This window comes from Piliocolobus tephrosceles, chromosome 4 (assembly GCF_002776525.5).
Source record: "Piliocolobus tephrosceles isolate RC106 chromosome 4, ASM277652v3, whole genome shotgun sequence".
Lineage (NCBI taxonomy): Eukaryota > Metazoa > Chordata > Mammalia > Primates > Cercopithecidae > Piliocolobus > Piliocolobus tephrosceles.
Genome location: NC_045437.1, coordinates 72325070 through 72338524, shown reverse-complemented (window position 1 = coordinate 72338524; position 13455 = coordinate 72325070). Strand labels below are relative to the sequence as shown.

The 13455-nt window shown below is 37.9% G+C and overlaps 1 protein-coding gene and 1 pseudogene across 3 annotated transcripts in view; both read left to right on the top strand.

The window, feature by feature from the left end:
* POC5 (POC5 centriolar protein) overlaps nucleotides 1–12979 on the top strand; it is a 37438-nt gene extending 24459 nt beyond the window's left edge. For both annotated transcript variants that reach the window (XM_026454260.1, XM_026454259.1), the window contains 3 exons: nucleotides 1513–1790; nucleotides 9031–9207; nucleotides 12598–12979. In XM_026454260.1, the coding sequence (XP_026310045.1) occupies nucleotides 1513–1790; nucleotides 9031–9207; nucleotides 12598–12741 (599 nt within the window). In that variant the 3' untranslated portion in view covers nucleotides 12742–12979. The remainder of the gene's footprint in view (nucleotides 1–1512; nucleotides 1791–9030; nucleotides 9208–12597) is intronic.
* LOC113224810 lies at nucleotides 9515–10539 on the top strand (annotated as a pseudogene). The gene has a single exon (XR_003309428.1). The product of XR_003309428.1 is annotated as a 40S ribosomal protein S4, X isoform-like (transcript).
* Nucleotides 12980–13455: the final 476 nt, after the last annotated feature.

Genomic DNA, 13455 nt, shown 5'->3' with positions numbered 1-13455 from the left:
CCATCTCAAAAAAAAAAAGGTTTTTATAATGCAGTTTTTAATAATGCAAAGTTCCTAATACACCTGTCTTGTTAGAGCAAAATAAATATTTGGTTTTTTATTCATACGTATTCTTTGCTGTCTGTAATTTGCAGTGCCTCTCATGTTGTGCAGTAATTTTAAAAGCAATTTTAGGCACAGTAAAAAAAATACTTGACAACTGAAAAGTTTATTCCAGCTAAAATGAGATTAATTATTAAACTTAAGAGTTGTCTGATAAACAGGAACCGCATAAATCAGCCTATATTAGCAAGAGTTGGTCACCTGCCTCTCTTCCCTGACCTTCACACTCTTTCTACATCTCATAATGTTTCTACGTCTCGTAATGTTTGCCACCATCTAAAGGTGGACACTCAGAATCTCTACCAAAACGTGTTAAAACTCAGTGTGTGTTTTGTTTTCAAATTAGCAGTGTTTTATATTGAATTAGTCCCTTTCATCAGAGGAGTTCAAATGATCTAGATAGGCACTATAATCATTGTTAAACTTCTTAAATAAGGTAACTAATACTCTACAAATTTTCTATACAGGTAGGTCTAAGGAAAGGACTTATGTAGAGGCCCAAATTTCTGGATGGAAAGAGAACTGCGTAGAAACCATTTAAACATAGGACTTACATAATGCCCTCTGTTCAGATGTTCTGAAACAGCTCATTGACTGAATTTCTAAACCCTCACCACACTGTTTGGTACCACACAGATACAGTCTTAAGCAGAAACTAACCAAATTGTAATACTGGAGAGAAAACATCTAATATTGGAAGAAACCCTTTGTACTAGCCTCTGGAATTTGACATTATTGGCTCCTTAGATCAAGATTAAGGTTCAGTTTTGAGGGAAGGTTACTGATTGGGGTGTCATTACAAATCAGTTAGGTGCACAAATATGCTCTTGATTTATGATTTATATAATTTATCTGCAAGAACCCATTTCTTTTACAATGTAAAAAGTGAAGATTTTAGTTTTATTGATTTATTTTTGTTTTCTGACAACTCAAGGACAAAAATAAATTATTAGGATAGACGCAATACATGAAAATTAGGGAGTATAGTGATATCAGAAAGTGATTCTAAAGATGGATTCCAGGTCATTTCGGCCATTTATCAGGATATTTATATGAACTAATACAAAGGAACCTAGATCTCTGGGCTCACTGTGATCATATTTTTGTGAGAGTTGTGATGGCAATATACTCTACTTATTTAAGGTCCCAGCTGAGTACATAATTTATTTTCATCCTTTATTTAAGAGCAAATGATCCATTCGCTTTCGCATGTGGAAGGAAGTAGTCTGAAGTTTTTAGTGGTTAATGCTGACAAACTGTATTAACTGAACATTGTATCTAATATACTATAAACAAACATCTAAATTTTTGTTAGGACCTAACTTTAGCCAGTATGTGTTTTCCTTGTTTGGAAGATAATAGTAGTCCTAACCTGGAAGAATTTGAATGGAATTAATTTGTGACTTACAGGGGTAGACTCCACGAATAATAAAAAGGAAGAGTATGGTCCTGGTGTTCAAGGAAAAGAACATTCTGCTCATTTGGATCCTTCAGCTCCTCCGATGCCCTTACCGGTTGCATCACCACTGCTGCCATCCCCGCCAGCTGCAGTCGGAGGAACCAGCGCAACTGCCGTTCCCTCTGCTGCTTCGATGACTTCTACCAGGGCTGCTTCTGCATCTTCTGCTCATGTTCCTGTTTCTGTTCTTGGTGCAGGATCTGCAGCTACTGCTGCATCAGAAGAAATGGTTAGTACAGTTCATAGAGGTCCCACCTTATGAAAAGGGCGGCCGGACGCAGTGGCTCATGCCTGTAATCCCAGCACTTTGGGAGGCCGAGGAGGGCGGATCACAAGGTCAGGAGATCGAGACCATCCTGGCTAACACAGTGAAACCCCGTCTCTACTAATAATACAAACAATTAGCCGGGTGCGGTGTCGGGTGCCTGTAGTCCCAGCTGCTGGGGAGGCTGAGGCAGGAGAGTGGCATGAACCCTGTAGGCAGAGCTTGTGGTGGACCGAGATCACACCACTGCTCTCCAGCCTGGGCAACAGAGCGAGAATCCGTCTCAAAAAAAAAAAAAAAAAACTTGTTTGTAAATTTAATATTTTGAACTCATAAAATATTTTCCTATGGAGGAAAAAAAATCTGTGTGGTATTTAGGCAAAGTCACTGAAAATATTTAATACACAAAGTGACTAGAACATTAAATTGTAATGAAAATACCTGAAAGTGCTGTCATAGTAGTGATAATTAAGACAAATAACTTTTTTATATTTTTCAAAAATTATGTAGGAAAAGTAGATTTAATTTGAGAAAGAGTTGATGACAGATTTTACATTTGAAGAACACTAGTGGGTGTTTTCAAAGGTCTGGGAGGTTAATGTATGTTTAATTTTATATTTTCTATTCAGCGAACAGCTTTCCTTTTTTCTAAATGCAGATATATCACTAACACTGCTCTGTAGTAACTCCATCTTAATCGAGTTTTAATTTGTAATCTGGAATTGGAATGGAGATAGGAATAGTTTTTCCTAGAATCAGTCAGCTACTATTAGAGAAGTGCCAAGAGGATAGTGTTAAATGGGGATGGAAGATTTGTGTGAGAACTTGCCTGAAGTGAAATTGATCAAGCTGTTAATATGGTAAGATGCCGGGCATGTTGGCTCACACTTGTAATCCCAGTACTTTGAGAGGCTAAGGTGAAAGGTTTGCTTGAGGCCAGAAGTTTGAGACCAGACTGGGCAATATAGCGAGACCTCATCTTTACAAAAAGGTAGAAAATTAGGCATGGTGCTGTGCACTTGTACTCCCAGCTACTCAGGAGGCTGAGGCAGGAGGATCACTTGAGCCCGAGAGTTCAAGGTTACTATGAGTTATGACTGCACCACTGCACTCCAGCCTGGACAACGAGCGAGACCCTGTCTCTAAAAATATTTTTTTTAACTGGAGTTTCAGATGAAGCACATCGTGGCTCTAACTTCTTAGCCGCCTGTTGTTAAACTTGTATTCTACAAACCATGTTTCTCAAGTAAGGGCAGAGTACAGATGCAAGCCAAGCTTATCAGACTCACGTGTGCAGAGCTAGCAGTGATTAGTTATTTATGTACATATGTATGTATGTATGTATGTATTTTTAAAAAGCCAAGCACGGTGGCTCACGCCTGTAATCCCAACACTTTGGGAGGCCGAGGAGGGTGGATCACGAGGTCAGGAGTTCAAGACCACCCTTCCCAAGATAATGAAATCCTGTCTCTACTAAAAATACAAAAAATTAGACAGGCATGGTGGTGGGCGCCTATAATCCCAGCTACTTGGGCGGCTGAGGCATAGAATTGCTTGAGCCAGGGAGGCAGAGGTTGCAGTGAGCCAAGATCATGCCACTGCACTCCAGCCTGGGCGACAGAGCGAGACTGTCTCAAAAAACAAAACAAAACACTGTTAACTTCTCTCCTGCTGTGGTGTGGATCTGGCATAAAGGCATGTATAGTTTTACAGAGCTCCTGAGATGATTCTGATTTGCTTGACTTCCTCTTCTCCCCAACTCCTAACCACTTACGTAAGAGGCAAGAAGAGGGAGAGTAAGTTTTAGGTCTTAAAGTTCCCTTGGCTGGCCATTAGAGGGAGCCATTGCTCTGGACGGCTGTCTGTAGCTAAAGGAGGTGTTGAGACAGACAAGTAAGTGGTCACCTTTAGTATTCTACCAGATTTGAATTTTTACCTTTGGAGAGCTACTAACTTTGGCAGAGAATACATTGAGACCAGTTATTTACCAAATATTGACACAAAGAGGTTGAAGAATAGCACATGGCTAAGAGAAATTTGTGTGGTGGAGCTTTGACTTAGAAATAAGACACTGGCCGAGCGTAGTGGCTCACGCCTGTAATCCCAGCACCCTGGGAGGCCGAGGTATGGGGATCATGAGGTCAGGAGATCGAGGCCATCCTGGCCAACATGGTGAAACCCTGTCGCTACAAAAATACAAAAAAGTTAGCCGGGCTTGGTAGCCTGTGCCTGTAATCGGGAGGCTGAGGTGGAAGAATCACTTGAACCCTGGAGGCAGAGGTTGCAGTGAGCCAATATCGTGCCGTTGCACTCCAGCCTGGGTGATGGAGCAAGACTCAGTCACAAAAAAAAAATAAATAAATAAAACACTAAAATTCAAATCTGACATATTTTTCAGCTATGTTTGTTTTCCATGATTACACATTTTGAAGTGTGATCCTGCACAGATGACCTCATTTAAACACTCATTCACTGTGTTTATGTTCTGGTTTCTCATTCATCTTGCATATGCAGTTAACACATGCAGAGCTAGATTTTTCAAAATTCTCTTCCTAAAATGTGACTTCATGGGTACATCTGCATTTATATGTAAACCTGAATATATATAGGAAGAACTAAATGAATGAGTTTGCTTAGCACCCTTTTTATTGCTAACTTTTTGAATAATCTGGTCATCGGAGATAGTGTTAAAGTCGTTGAAACCTGAAAACCATAATATTCTGTAGACAGCCCTTCCCCATCTGCCCCACCCCACTATATCCACTTCTTCAAACACAGGTACATACTCCATTTCTGTCATATAAGTAAGTGGCCTTTAGGGCCAGGGAGAAAAAGAGAATCGCAATTAAATCTCTCTCTAAGTATAATCTTAGTTTTCTTCCTTCCTTATGTAATTAAAATACTCAGATTCACCTCAAATAAGTGTTTTTGTTTTTAAAAGAAACTTAATAACAAAAGTAGGAATAAATCCAGTAAGTAGTTGACTAACTTACTGTGAAACCGTCATTGTTGGGAATAGGAAAAGAAGAGAGAGATCTGCAATCCTGGCTTGGTTATCTTTCTTTTCATTTTAACCACAGAGGCTTCCTATGAACATTCAAAATTTGTTTCAGTTTTTCTTGATATTTCCAGTAGCTAAAAGGAGCTAGGTGTAGAAAGTACAGAGAATTGGCAAACAAATAACTGGAGAAAGGAAGATTACGACGCTAATAAAGTAATATCTTCATACTTAAAATGATTTTCTTTAATGCAGACATCCTCAGTATGTTAAAGACAATATCAGAATTTCATGGTGGAAACCATTTTTCAAAAAAGGCTAGACAGTTATACGAGCAAGTGTATTGCAGTTCATAAAGTTGAACAGTAGATGGCATTTTATTCTTTTTCTAACTCCGATTGGAATAATTGAGGGGAAATATTTTTCATTGAATTTTAAAGCTGTTTGGTAAAGACCTTTAGTAAAATTTCTCTCTAACTTTCCTCTTCATTTGAATAGAAAGTGAAAGGGTGTCATTAGGGAGTTAGTACTGCTTTCTCCATTTTATCAATGAAGAAATTGAGACTTAGAAAGGATGCAGCTTCCTTAGGGACACAGTTAGTAACTGAGTTGGAATTCAGACTTTGACAATCTGATTTAGACCTCTTACTCTTAAGCAATAATCTATACTGTCTCTCTGTCAAATATTAAGGTGTAAATACTGTTTTTAATGTCATTTCCTTTTTTTTTTTTTTTTTTTTTTGAGACAGAGCCTCACTCTGTCGCCCAGGCTGGAGTGCAGTGGCGCGATCTAGGCTCACTGCAAGCTCCACCTCCTGGGTTCCCGCCATTCTCCTGGCTCAGCCTCCGGAGTAGCCGGGACTACAGGTGGCCACCACCACGCCTGGCTAATTGTTTGTATTTTTAGTAGAGATGGGGTTTCACCATGTTAGCAGAGATGATCTCGATCTCCTGACCTCGTGATCCGCCCGCCTCAGCCTCCGAAAGTGCTGGGATTACAGGCGTGAGCCACCGTGCCCAGCCTGTCATTTTCTTGTTTTCTTACTCCTTTAAATTTTGTTGCTTATGTGGATGTGGCTTAAAATGCTAGAATTTTTATTTTTATAGCATTTTTTAAAGTCGGCTGATAAATTTAATGAACTCCAAAATGCCTGGTACCAGTAAGCGGTCATTTAATTTGCAGAGAATGATACATACCTAATACATTATTGTATCTTAAAACATAAATATGTATTAATTTGCTAGTTTTTAATGTGGAGCCAAATTGAATGTGGGGTCAAAGATTGTAATTTTCATCTTTTTTTTAATATAAACTGCACCCAATATATTTTCTGTGATCTCCAGTTACAGTTTCTGTAAAGCATGAACCTAACAAAACTTTCTGAACAATCTGATTATAGAAGCCTTCTAGGTTTTTCTTTCCTCCCCCTGATTTAGTAGCAACTTTTTTCTAATAATTTATCTTTATGAATTATTTCTAAAATGTTCTTATACATTTTCAAAACTCTTTTTTATCAATTTATACAATTTTTAATACCTTAAATAAACATTAACAAGTACGAATGGCAAACCATCTGAAAACAAGGAGTCGACAGTAAACATGCATTTAAGACAACTTCTGTTTAATTCAAATGAGCACATAGAGATTTCTTTTAGAAGTCATTTTATTTACAGGAGTATATATTTTCAAATTATTGGAGGCATTCTAAAGCAATTCTGAGCTGAGTCGAATGAAACTTGTCATCTATGAGCAATTTTCCCACTACTCTAATTTTCTTTAGCCCTGATTTCTCTAGTTTTTCATTCACACCTGAAGCTCTAGAAGAGAATCACGGCTACTGAGAGGACACCCCTCAAATGTGATTGGGCAGGAGGAAAGTTACAAACTCAGTTGTACTTCATTTTCCACATTTTGGCAAAGAATATTCCTGCCAGCAATTAGTTTTATAATTTAAAATAGCATTTAAGCATCTTTAGGAGTTTGTAAAATATTTTTTGTCCCTTATTGTAATAAGTAATAAGATAAAGTTCCCCTCAGGCCAGAAGCGTGAATTTAGTCCATAAAAACATATTTGTAAATATTTTTAAATCTGAGATTTAGTTTATCAAATTCCTAATATCCGTAGAAGTTTATGGTTTAACAAGCCAAATCATTTTTACAAGGACTATAGTGAGAAACAGTCTTCTAAATCCCTCTCCCTAACTCTGTTAGCTATTTCTTCTGTTTCCATTTTTTCCTAAATAATATGTTTATATCATTATTTCTACATGTATTAATTTCAAACATCTGTTAACTTATTACAGATAAAAAGGACTTGGCCTCCTTATGCCACCTTATTCCTTCTCTCTCTCTTCACTTTCCTCATCCTCCCTGTATGTAAATATTTAGTTACAGATATTCCAATTTCAGATTAAATCATTTATGATGACTAATATAGCTAAGCCATGAATGTATACTATGACTACATTTCCTTTCTGGTATAATGTTTTGTTTTAGAATTAATTGCTTCATTTTTATCTTCGGTTTTCTCTCCAACTATAGTGAATTATTTCCAAACTCTCCAGGGATTACGGAACCCTACTGAATGCTGTTTTCTGTAGGGTCTTCCAAAAACATCAATACTCCGTCATTTTAATTATCCCAGAGACATCCCTCCTGAAGCCCACTCTCTTCCCATTTCAATATATAGCTGTGACTCTGTGTAGCTAGATACAGAATCTAGCTACACACAGAATATGGAGAATCACAGATGAACTATGATAATCGGGAAAAGATTGATACTTAATAAATGCCTTTGGAAAAACTGTTTAGAGAAAAAATGAATTTAGATTAATACTTCACACTGAAATTTCGAATGTTTTAATAAGTTAAGCCAAAATAAGTAAATGTTATGAAAGTATAACTACCTCCGCTGTCCAAAGCTGATTTTGGTTTCATCATGGAAGCAAGAGGAAATTAATGACAGGATTAACCACAACTTAAAAAAATGGATATGCATTGAAAATTAAGAAAAATAAATGAAATGAGGAAATTGTTTACACTTTTAGATAAGTATCTATAATTATTAAATGAGTTTACTATTCATCAGGAACTATTTTTAAAAATTTAAATATTAATATCCTTTCCATTCTTAGCAAATAAGATGGATAGTTGACAAAATGGAATACAAATATGAAACATTAATAAGGAACCACAAATTGAATAGTAGATTTCACCTCAGACTTAAACGAGCAGGTGTGTAATTGACAGTGCAAAAATAGTCCACTTATGTGTTATTCCTGCTGTAAATATTTTTCTGGAGTATCATCCAGCAGTAAGCAACAAAAGCTATAAAAGCTGATAATACTTTTTGATATGATCATTCCATTGTTTGCAATATATTATACAGAAGTAACTCAAAAGAGGATTTTTCTTTTGCAAAATGTGCTAAATGTAATAGAAAAAGAAAGACAAAGTAGTTTGTTGATATAAAAACCATCTCATTAAGAACTATAGCAGGTCTCTGTATTATCTCATGAAAAAAAGTATATTGATAAAATGAGAAGGAAAAAAGGCAGAACACAGAAGTATATGTGTAATGATAATATTAATTATGCTTAAGGGTCAAAAAGTCCATAAAACAGATTAATGGTTGCCGGGGCTTAAGGATGGTTGGGGAAGGAACGGAGAGATGGGTATGACTGTCAAGGGTGGCCCGAGGGAGATCTTCGTGGTGATGAGTATTCTGTATCTTGATTGAGTGATAGTTAATGGGAACTTAGGTGATGAAATGACAGAGGTCTATATACAGGCATTATGTCATGTTGAGCTTCCTGGTTTTGACTTTGTTATATTCTGATTGTGTCAGATGTAACCATAGCAGGAAACTGGGTGAAGAGCACACAGTACTTTTCAATATGATCCCTGTGTCTTCCTGTGAATCTATCATTATTTCAAAATAAAAAGTTGGTGTTTTAAGTTTCTAAAATCTTATAAAATTGTTGGCATACTCAGGTTAAAGGGATATTTTGGGGTGTTCAGTTTTATGCTTTGCATGTTGTCTTGTGATTTTGTTTGTTTTTTTCCATGTTAAAGTTGGTTGAGCGTACAATTATTTTAAGTGCCTGTGTATTTTCTTCATAATTTATGGAATCAAATTAATAGAAATTTTGCTGTGGATTTTCTGCCACCTCGTTACTTCTTTTATTATTATTTTTTCTTCTTAGTATGTCCCAAGAGTTGTAACCTCTGCACAACAGAAAGCAGGAAGAACTATTACAGCCCGCATCACAGGAAGATGTGATTTTGCTTCAAAAAATAGAATTAGCAGCGGTTTAGCTATAATGGGAGTGTCTCCTCCCATGAGCTCAGTTGTTGTGGAAAAACATCATCCAGTCACAGTGGTGAGTCCACATTTGATGACCTTTTGTCAAAAAGTCTTTTTCCTGAGAGTTCACAGACTAGTAAACACTTACATAACATGTTGAGAAGATAAAAATTTATGATGACTGGTACTTGTTCTGCCTTTTCCTGATACATTTTTTTTGTTTGTTTGTTTGTTTTTATACTTGTATTTCTCAAACCTGCTATAAATCTACCTTTCTGCTATTGGGAAATTAATTTCAGAAACATCGTTTCTTCCAAACTGTAAAAGTTACAAAATACTAAAAGTAATCCAGTGTGTTTGTGGTCAAAAGAGTAAAATATGTAAAGGATTTATTATCAGTTTAAAAAGAGACAATAATTGTTCACTCACTGGTTCAAACAATTCTCCTGCCTCAGCCTCCCGAGTGGGTGGGACTCCAGGTGCCTGCCACCACAGCCAGCTAATTTCAGGGATTGATTTTAAAAGAGAATGCCCACTCTTTCCTTGCCTAACGCAGCCATGGCTCGTGGTCCCAAGAAGCATCTGAAGTGGGTAGCAGCTCCAAAGCATTGGATGCTGGATAAATTGAGCGGTGTGTTTGCTCCTCGTCCATCCACCAGTCCCCACAAGTTGAGAGAGTGTCTCCCCCTCATCATTTTCCTAAGGAATAGACTTAAGTATGCCCTGACAGGAGATGAAGTAAAAAAGATTTGCATGCAGCGGTTCATTAAGATCGATGGCAAGGTCCGAACTGATATAACCTACCCTGCTGGATTCATGGATGTCATCAGCATTGACAAGACGGGAGAGAATTTCCATCTGATCTGACACCAAGAGTCGCTTTACTATACGTCGTATTACACCCGAGGAGGCCAAGTACAAGTTATGCAGAGTGAGAAAGATCTTTGTGGGCACAAAAGGAATCCCTCATCTGGTGACTCGTGATACCTGCACCATCCGCTACCCCGATCCCCTCATCAAGGTGAATGATACCATTCAGATTGATTTGGAGACTGGCAAGATTACTGATTTCGTGAAGTTCGACACTGGTAACCTGTGTATGGTGACTGGAGGTGCTAACCTGGGAAGAATTGGTGTGATCACCAACAGAGAGAGGCACCCTGGATCTTTTGACGTGGTTCACATGAAAGATGCCAATGGCAACAGCTTTGCCACTCGACTTTCCAACATTTTTGTTATTGGCAAGGGCAACAAACCGTGAATTTCTCTTCCCCGAGGAAAGGGTATCCGCCTCACCATTGCTGAAGAGAGAGACAAAAGACTGGCGGCCAAACAGAGCAGTGGGTGAAATGAGTCCCTGGGTGACATGTCAGACCTTTGTACATAATTAAAAATATTGTGGCAGGAAGAAAAAAAAAGAGAGAATGCCCTCTATGAATTCTCAGCATTGGACAACATTCCTGTGTACTTACTAAGTATTAGCAAAAACAAAAGTACATGGAATGATTTTAAATCCTTTTTTCCTGAGTACTAGCTGGTCACTAGATGATTAAATGAAGACAAGCTGGATCGATGTGAACTGATCTTCAGGTGAAGTGGGACCTTAGCGAGGTGGAATGCTAGAGATAGAAGCACCAAGTCCAGATAGACACATGGAGATGACGGAGGATTTATTTTAGGATTATCTTAGGTTTCATGTTTCATAAGTTGGACAGACTCTGAAAGTTCATAGAAGACTTTTCTATATATTTTTGAATATGGAAGACAAGTTACCAAAAATGAGAAGAAATGAATGCATTTCTGTTTTTTCAGATGTAGAAAATGTATAGAGATGGTGAGAGACTGTCCGTTTGTGAGGTAAAGAAGGCGTAAAGAGAGCACATACGTGTTTATTTTTTATTAGACAACCTTTTGTTTTGTAATAGTAAGAATTTATATTTTACAGAAGACAAATCAAAGAACTAAACATTTAGAACCCTTGTTTTTGATACTTATCTCCCATGCTGCCCTCCCTTTATTCAGTATGTGCATTTCTTCCCCACTAACTGCATATGAATCGGATAGCCATCAGCTTCCTGGATTATGTGACAGACACAGTGGCAGTCATCTGTACTGCATTTGTTTTTACCCTGGGAGTCAAGATCTAAATCTACCAGAAATAGTTTTTACTAAAAAACCAAGGATGCGATTTGTGACACCGTAGCCTCTTCTGCTGGATAGTTGCATGCTTCTAAGGCCACTTCATTCTCTGTCATATTTTGTGTATCATAATTTCAGTGGCTTCTTTATTTCTCCAGTTCCTCTTGCCCATCCTCCCCAAAGAGAAAGCCTTTTCAGTAGGCTCAGATTAGGTGACTGGCAACTAAAATTTCCTGTCTGTTGCAAGAGTATCTCTTATTTATAATGGTTATCCAGTTTTTTATGTACAAAGAAACATTTTTATAAGATATTTTAAGAAAATAGGTTATTTTTCTTTTTCTTTAAAAAGGAGTTCTGTTCTTTTTAAAACAGAATCTGACAGGATCTTTTGTTTTTAAGAGGTTTCATTCTTTTTTTTAAGCAAAAACTACAGCTTGGAGTTTTTTAAATACATAGTGAATGTTTTGACCAAATATATATAGTTTTACTTAAAGTATTTTAACGATGAGTTTTCTAAGTGGAAGATCCTAATAGAAATTGGCATGTCCTAGTCAGTGGCGTGGACTAATAACTTACCTTGATAACAAATCCCACTGCTGGCTACTGAGAAGCTTTATCAGGTTTAATAGGGAAAAGCCTTGTACTGATACATATTGTTCATATGTTTACATGTAATGTGTACTTGTGTACGTAGTGTGTACTTACATGTATTACATGCATATTATGTGTGTGGACTGAGTCTCGTGTGTCCTGACTTTAATGATTCAGTGCTCATGTCTGAGGTGTTCCTTTGAGCTCCGAGATGATGTGCATAAAACTTTTAGTCTGCTCCCAGGTGAACCAGGTTAAATATGAGGGCTCTGGTTTAAAGCAAGGACCAGACTGCATCCTGAGGGCTTCCCTCTGCCCCTGGGATTGGTTTCCACAGTCAAGTAGAGAGATGGAAGTTGGATCGAATGAGGGGAGGGCTCAGGGCTGACCCCTCTTCCAATTACCACAGTTTCTGTCTGTATACAAAGCCTCTGTACACATTACAAGATTCCACTTGGCCCTGTTGGAGGAATGGCTCCCATGGCTTTCTTAATGATCTTTGTGGATATAGCTCTGATATTACATTGTGGGTGTTGAACATGTCAGTCAGACTGGGTAGGGGTTCCTTACAGAGAAAGGCCTCGTCTGATTTAACAGCTGCTTCACTCCCTCATTGCTTCTCTCCACTGGATCTTAACAGCTGTTTGTTGGGTTAAATTATAGATGATAGATGATGAAATGATACATATTATACATAATCTTGTAGTATTATTAAAGCAGATTTTTGTCTTTTCAGCAAACCATTCCTCAAGCAACTGCAGCAAAATATCCCCGGACCATTCATCCTGAAAGTAGTACCTCAGCTTCCAGATCACTTGGAACCAGATCAGCTCACACCCCGTCTCTCACAAGCGTTCATTCCATAAAAGTGGTTGACTAAAGTGAATATGTCCATAGTGGGGTCTTTTAATCCCTCTGGTCTTACCAAAGGTTAGAAGTCTTTTGTTTTTAACTTTTCCATATTGTTAGAACATCATGGATACATCACGTTCATCTGTTCAAAATTAACAAGAGACTTTTTCAAACTCTACCATGCTTTGTAACTATATGTAGAAATTATTTTAATGTTATTTTTTATTTAAGCAATTAAGTAAAACTTTTTTAAATTAAAAAAGAAACTGGACTTTATTTTTTTAATATGTTTAGCCTGAGGAAACTCCATACTGCTTTTCAAAATAACTGTATAAATTTACATTCCTTCCAACAGTGTGCAGAGATTCCCTTTTCTCCACATCCTCTTTAGCATTTGTCATCTTTTGTCTTTTTGATAACAGCCATTTTAAAGTACATGAGGGGTTATTGTGGTTTAATTAGAATTTCTGGGGGGCGGAGCAAGATGGCCGAATAGGAACAGCTTCAGTCTCCATCTCCCAGCGCGAGCGACACAGAAGACCGGTGATTTCTGCATTTTCAACTGAGGTACTGGGGTCATCTCACTCGGGAGTGCCGGACAATCGGTGCTGGTCAGCTGCTGCAGCCCGACCAGCGAGAGCTGAAGCAGGGCGAGGCATCGCCTCACCTGGGAAGCACGAGGGGGAAGGGAGTCCCTTTTCCTAGCCAGGGGAACTGAGACACACAACACCTGGAAAATCGG